Source organism: Pyrgilauda ruficollis, unplaced genomic scaffold, assembly GCF_017590135.1.
Source record: "Pyrgilauda ruficollis isolate IOZ18807 unplaced genomic scaffold, ASM1759013v1 scaffold47, whole genome shotgun sequence".
Taxonomy (NCBI): Eukaryota; Metazoa; Chordata; class Aves; order Passeriformes; family Passeridae; genus Pyrgilauda; species Pyrgilauda ruficollis.
The window spans coordinates 3486748-3506562 of record NW_024526266.1 but is presented as its reverse complement, the minus strand read 5'-3'; the positions used below and the strand labels follow the sequence as shown (position 1 = coordinate 3506562).

Here is a 19815-nt window from a genome sequence, read left to right as displayed (position 1 = left end):
GACTTTGGGATCTCAGGGAAGTTGGGTGCTGCTCAGTGGTGCAGGTGCTTGCTCTGGGGGCTCAGTGGGTGGCAGTGAGAGTAAGCAGAAAGCTCTTTCATAACAGTACCCCAAAATTCGGGCTGCTGGAGGAGGCTGCAAGGGGGAGAGGGCAGATGGCTCCACTGCCAGCTCGGAGCAGCAGTGGGCAAGAGAAGCAGGAGCTGCTGGACTCTAGGAAGTCATGTGCTGTGGTCCCACATGGGGGTGAGGCTGTTAATGAGGAAATTTAGAGGGGCTTAAGGAATTACAAGGATTGATTTCAGTCAGAGAAGCAGCCGGTCGGGGCGAGGATTAAGGGAATGCACTCACTGGCAATGCAGCACAATCCCAGCTCCATTAATTTAGTGGGGAAGAGGCTTTGTGCCTTTTTAATGTAATCAGGTTTTAAGAGGGATGGTGCACTGGGCAGCCCAAGCTCTCGGGTCTCCCCAGGCCCCAGCAGAGCAGGGTCCTGGCTCCTTGCACACCCTCTCAGCTCTCATCACACCTTGGGCTCCTCCTCGGTTGTTCCTAGTGACACCACGACATGGAGGGTACCTGGAGCCTGCAGACCAGAAGCCTTTGCCTTTGCTCGTTGTAGAGTCCTGTTCTCTGTCCCCTGGCTCTCCTGCCTGCTGGATCTCACCTTCACTCTCTGTTGATGTGAGAGTTGTCAACCAGTTGATCCCCAGTGTGCCAAGGCTCACGAGGAACCCACCATCTCCGGTCTCCTTCCCTCCTTCTTTCCTTCTCTCCTTCCCTCCCCTTTTGCAGGCTGTGCATCTCCTTGGTGGCTCCCCTCAGGCTCCCACCACCCCAGCGAGGCCCTGCTTGCTTCGAGTTATTTTTGTGTGAGCCCGTGGTGGTGAAAGCAGCAGCGCCTGCAGTTGTGTGAAGTCCTCCTGTTGTTCTGTTTGCAGTGCCAGCTTTTCCGTGATGCCTGGCCAGTAACACCAGCCATGACCTGGAGGGACAGGCACAAGAGGTAGTTTGGTCTTCTTAGCGAGGTCAGCCCGGAGCTCTGCCCCTTGAGGAGAGACCTTCGGAGGTGCTGGAGGATGAGTGGGATAATGCCAACTCCTGCTGCTCCCTGGTGAGCTGGGACACCAAACTCACACTGCTTCAGACCTGAAGCTGGACTTCACCTGGTCTTAGAAGGAAATGCTGTCTCTCCTCTGTGGCCATCCCTCAACTCTCAACGTCTTCCATTGAACAATTGACTTTCCACTCTAGGAGGCAAGGATCAAATGGGTTGAGGACAACTGGCCCTTCTTGGCTTTGGAAAAGAGGATTTTTTGGTGTATTTTTAAGTGCCAGGACATGAAAGAGTAAATCCCTTCTTCCTGCCCTCCTGCCTCCTGCAAGCAGCCCTGACTGCGGTCCAAGCCAGCCAGTTAAAGGGTTAACCATAGCTGGATGCCTGAATGGCTGCCTTACTGATCCCACGGAGGTAACTGGAAAGAACACGGTGCATCCCCCAACCCTGCCATCCTGTCACTGTCTGCCTCGTCCAGCAAGCCCCTCTGCCCACTGCAGTGTCCCCTGCTGCCCTTCCCTTGCCTCTCCACCTCCTGCACACCCAATTTCTCTCCCTCTCTCTCTCTCCCCTGTGTCCTGTCTTGGAAGTCCTCACTGAGAGAAGTGTTTTCCATGAGGAACCAGCTCCCAGCTCTGATTCCCTGCTGCAGCCCCTTGATCTCAGGCATCACAGGGGAATGGGAGCAGCGCTGCGCTGACGCCTGTCACACCTCTTGCTGGGAAATTCGTGAGCAGACAGAGTAGGGCACAGAAAGGGGGAGGGAAGGAGGCATCTGGAGAAGGACCAGAAGGATCCTCTAGTGGGTTTGGTGTCCACTGGAGCACAGCTGGGAACGTGGCACTCCCTGTGCTGTCCTCTGGAGTTTGTGCAGTGCCCACGGCCGTGGGGCCGTAGCTGGAGGCTGTGCAACAATTCCTGTGACTGAGGAGCTCCTGGGTTTTGTGCTTGTTAAATGCTGCGAGCTGCCTGCGCTGCACCAGGGAGACACTCGGTGCATTTAATTAACATTTAATTTGCTTTAAGATTACATTAAAATGTGCAATAATAGAAGCTCTCCGAAGGGCGGGAGGAGAAGGGGGAAACAGGCGCGCTACAGATTGGCTCAGGCGCTGGTGCTGAAGTGTTCTGCAAGAATTACAGATGGAAGGGGAAAAAACGCTGTACTTGTGCAGCCACAGAGAGTACTGGGCATCTGTCTGGGAGCAGGGCTTGGAGAAGGGCTTTCAGCAGCTCCAAAGGAGGTCCAGCAGCTGAGAAGTGGAGATGGGGTCACTGGATGTTCCTCCCATGGTCCCGAGGAGAGAATGGCCCAGTTGGATGTCCAGGGAATCTCCAAGAGGAGACACCCTCGGGCTGCAGAGGCAGATCACAGAGCCCATGCAAACCCAAGAAGCAGCCCCCCCATGTTTTTGGGGAGAGGGTGATGCCAGTCCCGTGCAGTGCATGTGTTCCCTTTCCCTGTCCCTCTGTCCTGCCCATCCTGGGTTATGTAATGAAGGATACTGCTGTCCCGGGAAGGGGCTGGGCAAGGACACCAGGGGCTGGCACGGGATCGAAGGCTCTGGGGCTGGGCTGAAATTTAGAGGAAAAAAAGCTATAAAGCCATTTTCTGCCTGGGTAAGCGTGTCTGGAAACAGGCAGTTTGATCCTGCTTATGTAATCCTGAGTCTAAAGAAGCCGCTCGGGATCGATCCTGGCTGGGAACTCAGGGGGCTGCAGCACAGGCTCACCTTGCAGGTGCCTTCCCACCCCTCTCCTTCCTCCAGCCCCATCCTGACCTCCACCTCTGGTATTTTTGGTGCTGCTGGAACGTGGTGACCGATTTCTTGTACTGCTGCCCATTGCCCTCCTCCCACACCCGACCAGAGCAGGACTTTCCAAGAAACCATCCCAAAGCTCAGCTTTTCGAAGCCTTTCTGCCAGCCAAGGCAGCTGAAACCCTGGTGTGAAGGAGCCTTCAGCTGCTCTAGTGCTGTGTTCACCCTTAACATCAGCCTGGAGATGTCTCAGGGTCCCTCTCACACATGAGGGAACCAAGGACACAGATCTGGCGAGAGCCGCTGAGTTTTGGGTTTTTTTTGTTTTTTTTTTTTGTTTTTTTTTTTTTGGGTTTGTTCTTTTTCTTTTGCCAAGCTGGCTAGACTTATAATCATCCTGTTCTTTGGTTTTCCCCTGCTAACACCCCTGCTTCCCCACCTCGACCGCAGGAGCAGAGGGATGAGGACTCGCCTGGGCTGCCTGTCTCACAAATCAGACTCATATAATGATTTCACAGCTATTCTTCCGGACAAGCCCAACCGGGCTTTGAAGTGAGTATAGCTGCAGCATCCCACCCCAACCCCACTCCTGCCCTTCCCCTCCCCACCCACCACCCCCCTCCAGTACTGTCTTCCTTTCGTTGTACTTTGTATGAGCTGTGAGTGCTTCCAGGAGGAAAACAAACCGGCACGGATCCAGCAGGAACAGCCTCAAGAAATTCCTGGATCTTTAGCACTGTGAGACAAGACGTGCTCCCAGTCCCCACTGCTGTGTGGGGGACATGTCTGCACCTCTTTGAGGATGTAATTTACACCTCTGTCATCACAAATCAAAGCCTGAGCAGCTGGCTTGGTGTAAGAGGTGACCAGAAATTTCAGGTCATCTTCAGCTCAGTCTTGTATTTGACACTGCCAAAATTGGGGTGATGGTTTGCACAGTGCTGGAGGGAGATTCTTCAAACCCTCCAGAATGCTGATTGAGAAGTGTGGGATGGGACTCATCTGATCACAAGTCCCTGCTTCCACCTGAGATAAGATCTGTCCTTCCTCTGAAAGGCAAGCAAGAGAAATAAACACTTGTGCAGGGCTGAGTTCCATTTCGCCTGACTTTTGGCTTTTACAATGTAAATGTCTGCATCTGAGCTTGTTTCCTGGGCCTCTGCTTAGAGTCAATGAGGAAAAATTGGTGCCTTTTTGGCTATGATTCATCTGGCCTATTTTACCTGCCTGCCTGGGTATGTGAGCTGAGCAGAGTCCCTGCAGGTCCCTTGGGATCTCCTCAGTGATTCTAAAGGAAGCCCAGGGTCACTTGGCTCAGTTCTACACCCTAGACCTCCAAAATCAGGTGAGAGGAATTCCAGCCTTCATCGGCATCCTCACCAAACATCTCCAGAGGGGATGGGCAGCTGTGGTTTGTCTGTAACTTGCCCCTTCCTTTCCTTACAGAAGGCTGTCAACAGAAGAAGCTACAAGATGGGCAGACTCTTTTGATGTCCTTTTGTCCCATAAATGTGAGTAGAGATCAAATTCTACCTTTTTTCCCCTCCTCTTCCCTTAACCCCTGTCCAGGGCTGTGGTCCCTCAGAGCTGCTTGCTCCCCAGCAGCCACCATCCTTAACAGGCAGAAAAAAAGAGAGTTTTGTGTGTTCCCTTCACGTCTTTGCTCCTGACCACGAGGAAAACCACAACTGCTAAAGCCATCAGCCCAAGGTGCTTCCTTTTCCAGCTCAGCACCCTTGATCAGCTTGCCCTGTCACAGAGGAATCTCCCTTGGTCCCCCTGAGCAGAGCCTGATCTGCAGGTATCACAGCAAACCCGAAAATTTCACATCCAGAGCCCTTATGCCAACCTATAATCAGCAACCCCTGCTCTCTTCAGCCCTCTGAGTTCTGTTGTGCAAATATTGCTCTGCTTCAGCAGCATTTTCACACTGAGAAATTATAAACAAAGCAAAGTTCCCAGTATGGGTTCATTCATGGACTTCTATTGAAGAAAAAAACCCAAATGAGTCGAGGTTGGGGAAAAGTCACCGTGGGTGCTGAACTGTTTCATGGCAATAAGGAGCTGTCTGGCTTGCTTAGAGACACAGGTTTCCCTTACATTTTAAAATGTAAGTGTAAATTATGTTATTAAGCTAATTTTAAGGTAATTTTGCCAGATTTCTACTGAGATGACAACAGTTTTGGCAGGGAATTAAGTGACAACTTTAAACAGGCAGGCTGACCAAGGCAGGAAAAGCAGGATGTAATTTTAGCAGCAGTATCTAGTTGAGATCATTGCTCTTGCAGCCAATAGGGGAAAAAAAGTATGGTGTAGCTGGGAATGGCTAAAAAGGAACATTTCTTTTGTGGAAATTCAGAACAAGAAGGGGAAAATACACCAAGGAGATTATAGGGCACCTGGGGGATGGAGAAAGGGGAAGGCAGGATATTCACAGCCCTGTTATCATCCTGGACTCAAACCCATTTCTTCTTCACTGGTGTAAAAGTAGAAATTTTCTTTATTAGACTGCAGAAGAAGGGCTTGGGTTACAAACCCCAGTGAATTTACCCACCCATGTCCTGATGTTATACAGATTCTTCCCTCTTCAGCTGACTATTGCAAAAATGCAAAATCAAACCTCAGTTCAATGATTTTGTCCAGCAGCCTCCACAAAGGTGTCTGGTTTTATTAATAAATTAGCCTTATGGAGTGATAAATGAATTATCAAGACCTTTCCCATCTCTTAGAATGGAAAGTAATTCTGATAAATCTCTGGCACTAATGAAAAATATTCAGTTTCTAATGAAAAATATTCAGTTCCTAATGGCAACAGAAGGTGATCTTTAAAATTTAAATTAATCTATTTTTATCAGCAGTCACGGTGACATTGCCTGGTGATTGGTGACAAAAAAATTTGTTGTTTAATAAACTACTTTCTAAAGGAATATTTTATAACTGTTCTGCACCTGAAGTTTCTGGAATTGCCAGCCTGGCAGTCAAGGGTTATAAAGATGCAAATACAAAAATTTCTGTTGAAACAGAAGTGTTATTTTAGTTACACTGCTTTAAAGGAGAGAACAGCACATACTCCTAGAATTAATTATATTGTACAAGTTGCATTTTTGCTGTTAGGATGTGCTGATGTTACACAGGTAAGGGAGCCTTATGCCTTAACTGGCCAAAATCTGGGATTAAATAAAGCTGTGCCTGGCCTGCTGGCATCTGTGAGGGAAGCTGCCAGCAAAAATTCTGCTTTTAGTGCCAAGAGGAGGACAGAACTGCCCCAGTCTAATTTCCCTGTGACTGCTCAGGTGAACAGCATTAGCCAGGGAAAATTGGAATTCATGCTTGAGGGCAGGGGCTGAGCACCAGCTGGGCTTGGGGAGAATTCCCCCTGGGTCTCACAGCATCAGCAGGTAGAGCACTTCTGCTTGACACATCTGTCAGAAACTGTCTTCACTGGATGGACAGCTCATTTATTTTGGGAAGGGGATTGTGATTTTGGGGGGCTTTGTGGCGCTTTCTGCTGCACTCAGATGGATCAGGTGCCTTCCAGGCAAACTGTTCTCCAGGGAAAATAACCCCCAAAGTGCTGGAGCAGGACTCAGGAGCTGATGGAGCGGCTAGAAACGGGGCAGACCTTGTGGGTAATATTGCCAGGGGTTGGACAAGTGGCAGAATTGCTCCAAGGAGCAAGAATGTGGATCAGAGCTCCCCAAGAGGTCTCCAAAGGACCCAGCTGAGCATGCTGCCCTCGTACACGGAGCAGGCTCACGGGGCTGCAGTACTTTGGGAGACAGGAAAAACACTTCCTATTCCCTTCCTATTTTCATGAGTCTCCAAAAGGTTTCTTGTTGGATTACACTGATTTAGAGATGGAGTAACTGAGAGGTGTTTAAAAAACTTATATTTCATTTTCAGTCTCATGTGAAGGGTGAGACAACACAGATGTTATAATTCGTTTCTAAACAGAAGTGACCTGAGGAGTGTCATGCATTACCCAGATTCCATGGAGAGTCCATGGGGATTTCAGCCACCTGGTCTAGTGGGAGGTGTCCCTGCCCATGGCAGAGGGGTTGGAATGAGGTGACTTTTTAGGTCACTTCCAGCCCACACCATTCTGTGATTCCATTATCACCTTTGCCAGACATCCCTTGAAGTGCTGATGGCCCTGGGGAGCTCCCCTGCTCTCCCCTCACCCTTCTGAAGAATGAATGACTGCAGGTAATGTTTGATCCTGTTGTGAGAGGAGGATTGAAATCCCTTGGGATTTGAAGCAGTTGTTTTCTCCTGGGTGATTCCCAGGCTGGGTAATGCCCTTCTCTCTACACAGACTGGTCTGATTTTCCATTCAAAGGATAATTGGAGTTGACAAGTTATTAGAGTTAACAAGAGATTGTGAGTAGGAAATGCAGCAGGGCTCTCCCCACCTCCCTTTTGTGCTGGCCCTGGGACTCCATTCCCTCATCCCTCCTGGAGTGAGCAGTGCTGAGCAGCAGGATGCAGCAACATCCATAGGTCAGTGCAATGAAATCCTAATTGTTTTTGCTGATGGGTGGAGCAAATCAACTCAGAAACCCTGGGGTCAGGCAGACAATCCCTATTTTACACCAGGAGCCCTGTCTGAGCTCGCTGCCACGGTCCCTGGGGTCAGGGCTTCTGAGCAAGCAACAGGAGAGGGAGCCTGATGCTGTTCTTGTCAGGGAATTGGCAGAGTAAGAGGCAGACCATGTGCAGTGTTTCCCTGGGTGCCCAGGGAGGAAAAGCAGTGGTTTTAACACGCTGGATTTTGGCAGCTTTCCCCATTTTGTGCCAGGGAAGCGAGCTCGGCGTGGTCCCCAGCGAGTGAGTGCATGCTTGTGAGTAACTGAGGAGTAACCCTCAGCCTGTGCCTGTGCCCAGGAGGCTGGCCAGATGAGCATTTCTTTTGACAGCCTGCTGGAGGGAAATACAAGCCATAGCATGTCTCATCTGCATCCCCCACAGGGCTGGACACACAGATTTTTGTTCCTCCAACATCCAGCAGGACAGTCTGTCCTCAGCCCTTGCTAAACTTCTCACCCAACACCGAAAACATTCATCCTGAATTCCCACTTTTATGTCAAGGGTGATTTTCCCCCAGATTTTTTGAAATCTGGAGGAAAAGGTGATTTTTCTCTGGATTTTTTTGTGATCTCCGTGCTCTTCCTCCCAAACTTTATTGTTGTTCTCCTCCCTCTGTTGTCTACACATTCCTTCACTTCCTACACAGCACAGGAATATCCCAACCCACTCCCAGCTCTTTCTGAGCCAGAAGAGCATTAGCATTGTGCTGGTGACAGGCAGCTGAGATGAAGGGAAGCTCTGCTCAGCAGCAGTGAGAGCACATTTGTGTGCTGTGCAGAGCAATTCTGACCCTGTCCCTCCAGCCTTGGACCCAACACCTTGCAGGGAGCCAGTCCATCCATCCACCAGCCACAGGGACTCTGCTCCCTGCACGAAGTCTGGTTGCTGAGGGTGTGAAACACATGCATTAAATAAATGATTGAGGATTGCTTTCTTGCTCTGACAGTGGCAGGTGCTTGGTTATTAAACTGCCTGAATGATTTAGGCCACTAATCTGGGCTCTTCCTCACGCTGATGAAGCTGAGCTAAGCCCTGTCTTGTGTTTTCTGCTCCCCACCTCAGTCCCTTCTTGCTGGAAGGGATCCACTTTCCATCTCCTGAATGGGATTTCAGGAGTCCCTGTCCTCACATGGTCATCAAACAGCCTGGCACTGCCCATTCATAAAACAGAAATTCCTGCCACTGCCTAGCTCACAGATGATCTGCAGTATGGGGATTGTTGAAGGAGTTTTGAGTGAGAGACAAGACCTCTGAATTTTTTAGATGATGTGATTTATTTTTCTTACCTTCTACAGAGGCAGGAAGGGTGAGTTTGTCTCACATCTTCACAGCATGGTTCAGAAGGTCACAAGACCTCTAGTTACAAGACCTTTTAAGGATTTATTAACCAATAAAACACTGCCAACAAGGATATTTATGATTTTGACCCAATCCTTCAATATTTTGTCTTATGGACTCATGCTAGAGTGTAAGCTTTCTTAGCCACTCATGTTATGACACACAAACCTACAGTACTGTATTCTAAACTCCTTATTTACCTTTGTAACTACTTCTATTTTTTCTATATCTTAAACTCTAAAAGTCTAAACTTTCCTTTACTTAGCTTAAAGTGTCTCTGCTTTAAACTATAAAACCACATTCTTGCTTCTGTCACCTAAGTTTGGAAGCCTTTCCCAAGGTCTCAGATCAAATCCTGGGTTTAATTCTAAGCTTTGGCTTACAGGCCCAAAGCTCTGAGAATTCCCTGCATTTCAGATTCCAGCACTGCAGGATCCTGAGTAATGTCTGAGCACTTGCACAATCCCCTTTGCACGTTCCTCAGTCAGTCTGAAAGGAGAGCAGGGCATTTTGAAGCTTAGATTTATACTGCAAAAGGAAAACATCAAATGTCTGCTGCTTCTCCCTCAGACTCTCAACACCCAGCAAAGAGCTCTGCTTCTTTGCCATCAACTTATCTGCTCCACCAGGACCAATTTCCTCCTTTGGCTTCAAGCAAAGGACTCTTGAGGCAAATTCCTGAATAATTGTCCAATAGTTGTCCTGAAGGGCTGTGCAGCCACAGCAGCACATCCTGTCCTCCTGAGTGGCCATGCCTTTGGGCTCAGGTTGGGGATTATCTTGTGCTGCTGCCTCTGCAGACTTCTAGTCCTGCTTTTAACTTCTGTGCTTTCTAAAGCATCCCTCTGGAACTGCACGCTGGGATTTTTCAGGAGGTGAAATCTCTCTCCTGCTCATATCACACTGGACTCCAGTGGTGGCTGTCCTGGGAAAAAAAGATGTCCAGTTGTCCAGTTAATTAAAAAGTTAAAAGCTGTCCAGTTAATTTCTCTGCCTTCTTTCTAAAGCATCCCTCTGGAACTGCACGCTGGGATTTTTCAGGAGGTGAAATCTCTCTCCTGCTCGTCACATACTGCACTCCAGTGGTGATTGTCCTGGGAAAAAAGATGTCCAGTTAGTTAAAAAGTTAAAAGTTGTCCAGTTAATTTCCGTGCTTTCTCTCTAAAGAATCCCTCTGGAACTGCACAGTGGGATTTTTCAGGAGGTGAAATCTCTCTCCTGCTCATATCACACTGGACTCCAGTGGTGGCTGTCCTGGGAAAAAAGATGTCCAGTAGGGCGGGGTGAGCTTTGAAATGCTGATCATTCATGAGAGATCATTCCTTGAAAGCCTGGATGTGCTATGAAGGAGAGGAGGAGATTGAAGTCAATATCCAGGTCAAATCCCAGCTCAGGTGGTGGCAGCTCCCATGCCTAACTGTCCTCCTGCCCTTTCAGTCACATTGTCATTGTTCCACGGCAGTGATTCCCCAAACCTGACTGTCAGGCAGAGCTGGAAAGGCTGGCAGGCAGTCAAGGGTTAAAGATGAGAACTGTGGAAAACCAGGCAGGCAGGGATGAGCTCTCCTGCACCCAAAGTGTCCCAGGCAAGGCCCTCACAGGTTCAGCCTCACCATCTGCAGCTCCTCCAAGGCTGTGGGGACTGCATGACAGGAGGGGAAAAAACCAGCAGAGAACAGCCAGACACTATTATTTATCCATTCACTGTCTAAACTTATTTCAGGATCAAAAGGAGCTGATTGACATGAGAGCAGGAGGCAGAGCTCATGGAAACCTCCTGGTCCCAGGGGAACCTGCTGCAGCTGCTCTCTGGGGCAGGGCTGTAGCAAACGCCTTTCTCTCCTTGTCACTCATGACATTCCCTTCTTTTAGCAGATATTACATTTGTCAGGTATTTTATTTCTCAAGTACTATATTTTTCAGGTACAATATTTTTCAGGTATTCTATTTTTCAGGTATTCTATTTTTCAGTTATATTATTTTTCAAGTTTTATATTTTTCAGATATTTTTCAGGTATTATATTTTTCAAGTATTTTATTTCTCAGGTATATTTTTCAGACAGGATATTTTTCAGATATTATATTTTACAGGTATTTTTTCAGGTATTTTATTTGTCAGGTGTTATATTTTTCAGATATAATATTTTTCAAATATGATATTTTTCATGTATTGTATTTCACAGGTATTATATTTTTCTGAGATTGTATTTTTCAAATATTATATTTTACAGGGGTTTTTTCAGGTATTTTATTTCTCAGGTATTATATTTTTCAGATATTTTATTTTTGGGTATTTTATTTCTCAGATATTATATTTTTCAGTTATTATATTTTTCAAATATGATACTTTACAGGTATTTTATTTCTCAGGTATTATATTGTTCAAATATTTCACTTTTAAGGTATTTTGTTTGTCAGGTATCCTATTTTTCAGATATTCTATTCTGCACCAGTGATCTTTTGCAGATGTGTACTTTCATGCAACACTGCTATTCCTACAAGTGATCCTCTGTCAGTGCTGCAGCTCTGGGGCTGTTGTAGAGGAAAAGGGGGAAAAAAAAAGACCAGGACAGAGACAGGGTACCAAGACCTCAGCAGGGACTCAGCAGAGACTGCAGAGACATAGCAGTGTGCTTGGTGCTGGAATATTTAATGTCAAGCATCCTAGGAGCTGATGATTGATAAAATGACATAGATTTCGAGGAACTGGAGCTTTCTGCCTGTTTTATTCCCTTGTTTCTAAAAGCTGCCGGCATGCAAAGACTCCTTGCTCTGTTCTCCAGTCCTTCCCTTGCTCTCACGCAGGCCCTGGGAATTTTAGAGGCATTAAGGGGAACACAGCTTTTGGGAAATGTTTCTGTGTCCCAGATTTCAGGAAGGTGCACCCCTCACCTTCACCATATTTATCTACCCAGGGGGATGCTCAAAGGGTGATCCTGCCCTGCTCCTTTGGCATTCTGCTCTGGGGCTGATGCCACAATATTGCCCCAGACCCACAATTTGCAGCGTTACTTGGATGAGAGGCCTGGTTTTTGTCTACCCTAGCAGTGCAAAACCCTGATCTCCTCCTAAAATTGCCTGAAGGAAGAAGTGTCAGGACGAGCTGGAATAAAGCAGCTATTTCTGGGGTGACAGCAGGAGGGAGCATGGCTGAGATGGGATGGATCCATTTTTATGCTGATAGCAGACTGCTGATGGAGCAGTCAATGCAAAAAAAAAAAAACAAAACCCAAATGAAAGAGCTTTGAGGAAGGCAGAGAAGGGAGGTTTAGCCTGTACTTTGGGCTGGCCTGGCCTAATATGTATCTTCCTTTTTTCTCTGAGGATCCAGGCAGTCAGAAATCTCCTCTGACTGACACACAGACAGAAATAGGATTTTTTGTGCTCTTCAATACCCAGGGCCACTGCTTAGGGCTTGAGGTTTCAGAGGGAGCTGGAAAACATCTAAGTTATTACCAGAAACAAGGGGAGCAGGAAGAAGTTTAGGACATGCAAGGGAGATGCAGGGCAATGCTACATTTCTATAGATCTCTAGCACACATAGCACATATATATATAGCATACAGAGAGCATATAAATAGCATATCTATTATATCTAGCATATAGTTAGCATATACAGCATATAGAAGGAACTATCTCAATGGTCTGCTTGAGAAAATGTTGGGATTTTCCACAGGGATCTGGACAAGCTTGAGAAATGAGCCCATGAAAAACTCATGAGGTTCAACAAGTGCAAGGTGCTGCACCTGGATTACCCCCAGCATCAATGCAGGCTGGGGGATGAACAGATCAAGGGCAGCCCTGCCCAGAAGGATTTGAGGATGGTGGTGGATGAGAGGCTGGACATGCCTTGTCCTTGCTCCCTTCATCCTTCTGAGGAGTCTGACCTCACCAGGCTCATCCCCAGTTTCACCAGTATTTTTAGACAGTTGCTTGGAAGTAGCCAAGAGCTTTCCAGTCATGAGCTATAAAAACCTGCATGTTATTGCAAAAGACCAGGAAGAGTTAGAAGCACATTACTGGGAAAAAAAAAAAAAAAAAAAAAAAGGAGAAGCTAACTTTATCCTGCATCGACTCCCCTGGTGCCGTTCAGGGAAAGGAAATAAAAAACAATGGCTGTGACCATAAATAGGCCCAGGCAGGGGTTTAACACAGATTGCCTAATAAATCTTTCCATATTTCTAATCTGCCCCGGCTGACTCAGATTGCATTACTGAAATGTCACAATTGCTGAGCATTAGCAAGTGATAAGCACACTTTTACCACTGACTAGACAAGCCGTAATTAGGCCAAGTCCTTTCCCTCTCCCCTTTACTGGAGCTGTAACAGACTCTCTGAGAGCTTTCCTCTGTTTAAATAAGAACTAAAAATGGCACAAGGCAATAAAGCAAAATGACAGAAAACATAGGAGACAAGTCCACATCAGCCATGTTTTATTGAAGGTTGTTCTTGGTGGAAGATAGGGCTTTATAAAGTGTGGCATTAACATGAGTTGAACCTTGATAATTCCATGAGTAACTTTACAAAGGGTGGGTGTCCCAGTCTAAAGGAAAACCTTTTGCCACCTTAGGAAAGGAAAACACTTTTTTCAGAGTTACATCAAGTGATGTTTGGCTTTGTGGCAGCTCACGGGAGCCTGGTTCACCAGTGGTGTAAGTTATGGATGCATCTTGGGATGGCAGAGCTTGGGATAATATCAAATTTTCTTTGGTAGGCCAGGGTGGGTGGAAGGATGTCTGAGAATGGAACAGCTCACTGCCTTCTCTTGATGCCTCAGGTTTTAGCTTTTTATATTTTTTCAGATTCTGCACTGCTTTAGTGTGTGAGTCTGGGCTTCATATGAGGGGATGGTGAGCTCTCTGCACAGAGCAGGGAGACAAAACAATTCCTTCTCTAGCTGGGCACCAAGGACAAATGATCCAAATCTCAGCCCAAGAGCACAAACAACGTGGGCTGAAGAGAGAAAAACAAGAAGGATGGGACTTGATGGGCTGGAGCTGTAATTGGACAATTAACTCCAATACGCAAATGGACCAAAACATAAAAATGGGAGATTTTGTGACCAAACCCTCTTTTACTTCCATCTTGGAGCCACCCGGGCAGAGCCATGACTCCTCTACTGCCGGGGTGCGGCCTTTGAAGGCTCTTCAATAAATATCCACGTTATTCCTCTTACCTCTGCCTAGCCTCTGTTGCAGCCCCTCAAGGCCTCGCTCTCTCCTCCCTGTGTGTCTCTGGCAGATGGGCTGGCAGCTTTCCGTGCTTTCCTGAAGACAGAGTTCAGCGAGGAGAACCTGGAGTTCTGGCTGGCCTGCGAGGATTTCAAGAAGACGCGCTCGGCGGCCAAGCTGGCCTCCAAGGCCCAGCGCATCTTCGAGGAGTTCATCGACGTGCAGGCCCCTCGGGAGGTGGGTATGGGGTGGCACAGCGTGCCCAGGGCACCCAGCAGGGCTGGCACCCCCAGCTGGGTGCTGTCCCTCTCTCCTTTCCCTCTCAGAGCGCGGCTAAGGACGGTGGCGATGCCGTCCTGCCTGCTCCAGCTGCCTCTGCTCACCGTGACTCATCCCTGATGAGGGCAACTGCTGTGATGATACTGAATTACTCACAGTTCACTGGCAACCTCAACCCACATTTCCTAACCTCACTGAGCTCCCCAGGAGCATTTCACAGTGCTCCTGATATTTAGTGTCAGCCTTGAGCTGTTGGGCTCTTCCCTGGCAGGACACCTTGCACAGGACCATCCCAGCCATGAGTGGAACACAAGCCCTGAGGGAGCTGGGGGTGTTTATCCTGGACAAAAGGAGACTCAGGGGTGACACTATCACCCTCCATACCCCCCTGAAAGGTGCCTGTGCTCAGCTGGGGCTGGGCTCTTGCTCCAGGCAGCACTGACACAACCAGAGCACACAGCCTCAAGCTGCACCAAGGAAATACAGGTTGGATATTAGGAAAAAGTTTTTCACAGAAAGGCTGATAAAGCTCTGAAATGGCTGCCCAGGGAGGTGGTGCAGTCACCATCCCTGGGTGTGTTTAACAAAGCCTGGATGTGGCACTGGGTGCCAGGGTTTAGTTGAGGTGCTGGGGCTGGGTTGGACTCGATGGTCTTGGAGGTCTCTTCCAGCCCAGTGATTCTGTGAATTCTGTGATTCTGTGAGTAACTTGTTGACTCCCAAGGGAGGAGAGTTTCTGACTAACTCCCCCCTCACCCAGACCTCCCAAGAGATGCAAACAATAACTCTGAGCTGAACAGAAAATGTAGTCACACCCCAAGCCTAGGATTGTTAAATCCTCTTTCAAGCACTTGACAGGCTGATGGCACTGCCAGATCCTGCTGATGGCACTGCCAGATCCTGCCTGGTGACCATGCTGGCTTGTGTCACTGCAATCACAGCACAGCCAGCGGGGCTCTCACTGCACCCAGCCCCTCCTGCTCCTGCATGGGTGCCTGTCAGGGACCCAAAAAGACTCATTTTCCTCCCTCTCCCAGCTAGGAAAGCCACTGCAAGACCACTGGGAAGGACCTAGGTTCACACCAAGGTGTGTGGGGTCTCAACACTCTCCTTGAGCATTTTCTCACTGTTATTCAGGAAGCTGGATGAGATTTTAAGGACTGGAAAGCTGATTTTTGATTAAAATGGGAATGCAGGTAGGATGGGGTCCTTCCTACAATTTGGTCCTGTGGTGATGTTTCCTTAGCACTGTTACATAATTTTGGCATGCTTAGAATATGAAATTATTAGAGCTAATCCATACTGCTGACATCCACATTGAGGCAGACAGCTTTACTTTCCAGGCTCCTTACAGTTTGCACACTGAATTAATAACAACAAATAACATTTTTTCAGCCATTTTTTTCTTCCAGGCAATAACCCTCAAAAATGCTGATTACCCTACTAGGGAAGGAGAGCAGGAAAACTCCACTGGCTGGCTTTGCAAACAAATGGCAGTCATAACATCAGAGGGTGGTTTATTTTTCCAAGCCTCTCCTCCAGATATTGTAACGTGAAGCTTCTATGGGAAAAAATCAAACAGTTTATTTTAGATCAGCTGAGTTTAAAGACATTTAATAAGAACTAGTGGTTTAAACCCAGTTAAAAGTTTATTCACCCATTTATTAGGCATGTGGTGAAGAAGAGAGGGAGCAGGAGAGAGGTTAGGCTGAGTCAGCAGTTTTAGGTGATGTGCTGCCTAGGAGTCTGTATAAAAGTAATTTAAAAAGTGATTTCAGTAAAAGTAAAGTGATTTCAGAATATATATATATATAAATCTATAAATCCAACTTTTCCGGGCTTGGGGCAGGATTCCCAGCCCTGAATCTCTAAACCCCCCCAGAGCTGTGGGGCTGGACAGGGGTAGGACCTTGGTTCTGCTGCTGTTCCACAGCCACGGCAGAGAGGGAATTTTGCCATTTGAAGGAGGCCAGCTGAACACTCAGTGCCAAACTCTCTTCTGCTGCTTTCCCCAGGTGAACATAGACTTCCAGACACGGGAGCTGACCAGAAGAAATGTGCAGGAGCCCTCCCTCTCTTGCTTTGACCAAGCTCAGGGGAAGGTGCACAGCCTGATGGAGAAAGACTCGTACCCCAGGTTCCTGAGATCCAAAATTTACACAGACCTGCTGTCTCAGACCCAGAGGAGGCTCAGCTAGGACAGCCATGGGGCTCTCAGAAACCACGTGCTTCCCACAACAGCCAAAACCCATGTTTAAATGTGAAACTTTCTTGGTGTTAAAAGCAGTGGGAATGGGAAGAGAGGGAGAAGGGGCAGAAGGAGCTTCCAGAGAGTGATCCAGGCGGGGTATTGAGACTCTTTGACTATCTGTGCTTTCTTCTTCTTCTTTTTTTTTGTTTTGTTAGCAGTAGCACCTTGCAGTCGTTCCCTCTGTCTAGCACAAACCCACAACCCTCTGGAGTCACAGGGTCACCTGTGGGCAAGGCAGGTTCCCTTTAAAATGGCTGGGCTGGTTTGTGTGTAAATAACACCCTTCCATCCTTCCACCCATCTCGCTGTCTCTCACCTCTCCCTTGTGCCTAGGAGGGCCCCAAGGGCAGTGCTGACACTTGTGAAGCCACATCCAGGCCACCTCTCACACTGCTGGGGTCTGGACCAGAGACTGAGGGGAGGCAGGGAGGAGACAAAGGCACAGGGTTCATTCTCTTGGAAGCCATCAGCAAACCCAGCTCACCTCCCCATTTATCCTGTACACCTTATGGCTTAGCTGCCACCCTGTCACTGCCTCTTTTCCTTCAGGGATGGAGGCTTAGAGTATTCTCCAGGAGCTGAGCTTTCCTCATGAGGAAGGTAATTCCAAAAGCTCTCACTAGGCCTGGGCAGGCAAGTTTTCTGATGTGAATGATTGTTTTTTGTGGCTATTATTTATTTGTGTGGTAGTTCAGTCTCAGCCATCATTCAGGCTTTGTTGTGCTGGGCACTGGACCAAAGCCTAGCACAAAGGGGCTCCCGGCTGCCACAGGCTTGGTGGCTCCTCAGGAAGGACCTGTTGGGAGAGAGTGGAGAGAGGGAATGTCCCTTCTGGCCCTTGCTGAGGTGTAGGAAAAGCACAAGGCCCGTCTGCCACAGCAGATGGCATTTTTCATGGAGTACCTGGCCAGCGCGTGGCAACGTGAAAAATCCCATTTCTATTTTTGTTATTTCCCTTTTACTGACTGTTCCCACTCACTGAGTGTCCACTGTGCGTTCAGTGCCCTGCAAAGAGCTCCCCAAGACACAGACCCTGCTTGCTTGCCCCCAGTGGGACACAAAGCATGGGGTGAGCAGGATGGGTGTTGGGGTGTGCAGTGGGGTGTGAGGGCCCTGTGGCCCTATTCCCATAGCCTGGGTGGCCACTGCAGGACAATTCTCTGTGCACACACCAGAGGTGTAGCACCTCCTCTGTGCTGGGCAATAATTCCTTCCATCTCATGGCCCCATTTCCATGGCACTGCTGCTCCAGCTTGGCAGATTCTTGCAATATTTTTGAGGGGAGAAGCAGACAGCTTGTCTGTGGATTTGAGCCGGCAGACCAGAGGTCTCTTTTCTTAATTTAATGAAGGCCTGGAAAGTGACCCCATGGATCTTTTTCTTCTCTCAGTCATCCCCAGACCAGAGGCTGTAAACCTCTGCTCCAGCCAGGGGTGGTGGGTGGCTTTGATACATCAGAAAGCTGCTGATATAGACTTTGTGTAATGTGCTGTATGAGGCAGAATGAATTCTAAAGCCAAGCAAAATGTTTTTGGAACAAGATGAAAAAAAAGTCTGGCTGGATATTAAAAATTACTGTCCATCAATTAAGTAGGAAACAGCTTTTTTGAGGCTTTTTGTGAGGATGATATGTAGGACAGCAGGACAAATAGGATCAAGATAAGGTACCACCTTATCTGAATTTATTTTGGAGATGGATTCGTGTGGTCTTCAAGACACTGAAGTCTAAATTGCAATTGCAAAGTTTATGTTCAGTAGGGAAACCTGCTTTTCACTGCCTGGTAGGTTAGCAGCAGAATCCTCCAGGTCTTTGGAAGGCAAATCCCATCTGCAGTTAAATTTCCCTGAGGAATGGCCAGAAAGAGCAGTAATGACCCAGCATTCCTGGCTGGCCCCTGCCCCTGCAAGGACACCCGAGGAGCAGAGGCTGGCCTGTGGTGACAGAGGTGACATTCTGCAGCCACACCAGGCTCAGTGACACAGCTCCTGGCACTGCTGAGGCCCTCATGGCACACAGAAGACACAAAGCTCAGGGTCTGGACGTGAGACAGTTTGACACAAACTTTTTGCTGCTTGCTTAAAAGAGGGAGCAGTGAGGGACATCTGGAAAATGCTCCAGATTTGCCATATTTCCCCAAGGAGACCAGATCATGCAGGAGCCCAGTGTCCCAAAGCTTTATGGCAAGCAAGGCACAGTGAGACAGGTCTGGTGAACCTGTGCAATGCATGGAAGGAATCAGAGGTGGAAGCAAAGGACACAGAGCCACACATCCAGTGGCTGTCCCTGGCACTGTCTGGGCTGTAGGAAGGTGTCTTGGTTTGAAAAGACAGGTGTCTGCTAAGGAAGGCAGGAACCTCCCCTGAAATGGAAAATGTAAACCTCCTCCTTCTGAATTATTGTAATTTTGAAATTAAGGAGCTTTCAGGCAAAGATATGGGAGTAGGAATAACAGCTCTTTATTAGGAAAAATAAAAATAGAAATGCAATAGTACAAAAAAAAAACCCCAAAAACAAACCAACCAAAAAACCACAGCCAGAGTCAGAGCAGGCCCTGGCCCCCTGTGTGTCAGGGTGGTGGCACAGTCCCATCCCATGGGGGCTCAGCCCTCCTGCAGTGCCAGCTGTGGTTCTGCTGGAGCAGGGATCCTGCACAAGGCTGGAGTTTTCCTCTGGAGCTCCAGGGCTGCTGGAGATGGGCCTGCTCTTCCTCTGGGAATGCAGGGCAGGAGAAAGCTGCTCCTCTGGGAATGCAGGGCAGGAGAAAGCTGCTCCTCTGGGAATGCAGTGGGCAAAGGCTGCTGTGCTGTTCCAGGCTCAGATTGTATCCAGGTAGGAATGCTTGGCTCCTCCCCTGGGCGGAGCATCTCCCCATGGGATGCTGGAATTTGATCAGCCATGCAGGGACACTCACTGGCCATGAACAGAAGATAATTAATAATTAATGGCCCATGAACAGAAGGGATCTTCTGGAGGGAGGATTGGTTGTGGGAGAGATAAAGAAAACTGCCCAATGAACAGAGGATAACTGCCCCACCTCTGACACATGACAAATAGAGCACACACCCCCAGCCACATCATCTGAGACAGAAGGAGTCATATCACCCCCACAGCCCCTGCCTGGGGTGGGGAGCAAGAAGAACAAACCCAACCACGCATCAGTGACAACACACTCAGGGCCTGACCTGCAAGGGAGGATGGAAATCTTCCCCCTCTGGCTGTGAGCAGAGGCTGGAGGAACTCCCCTTTCCCAGAAATGCTGTCTGCCACCCCTGTGTAACACAGGACAGACTGGGATCCCCCAGGGGCACAGGCTCCTTTTGCAGTTTCCTCTCCCATCTAGGTCACCAAAAACTGATGGGGATTGGCTGTCT

The 19815-nt window shown here is 48.3% G+C and overlaps 1 protein-coding gene across 1 annotated transcript; it reads left to right on the top strand.

The window, feature by feature from the left end:
* Nucleotides 1-1400: 1400 nt before the first annotated feature.
* RGS8 (regulator of G protein signaling 8) lies at nucleotides 1401-16390 on the top strand. Its single transcript, XM_041479030.1, has 5 exons — nucleotides 1401-1471; nucleotides 3268-3369; nucleotides 4264-4328; nucleotides 13984-14150; nucleotides 16208-16390. Exons 1-5 carry the CDS (start codon nucleotides 1446-1448, stop codon nucleotides 16388-16390), a joined length of 543 nt encoding a protein of 180 aa, XP_041334964.1. The 5' UTR covers nucleotides 1401-1445.
* The last annotated feature ends 3425 nt before the right edge of the window (nucleotides 16391-19815 follow it).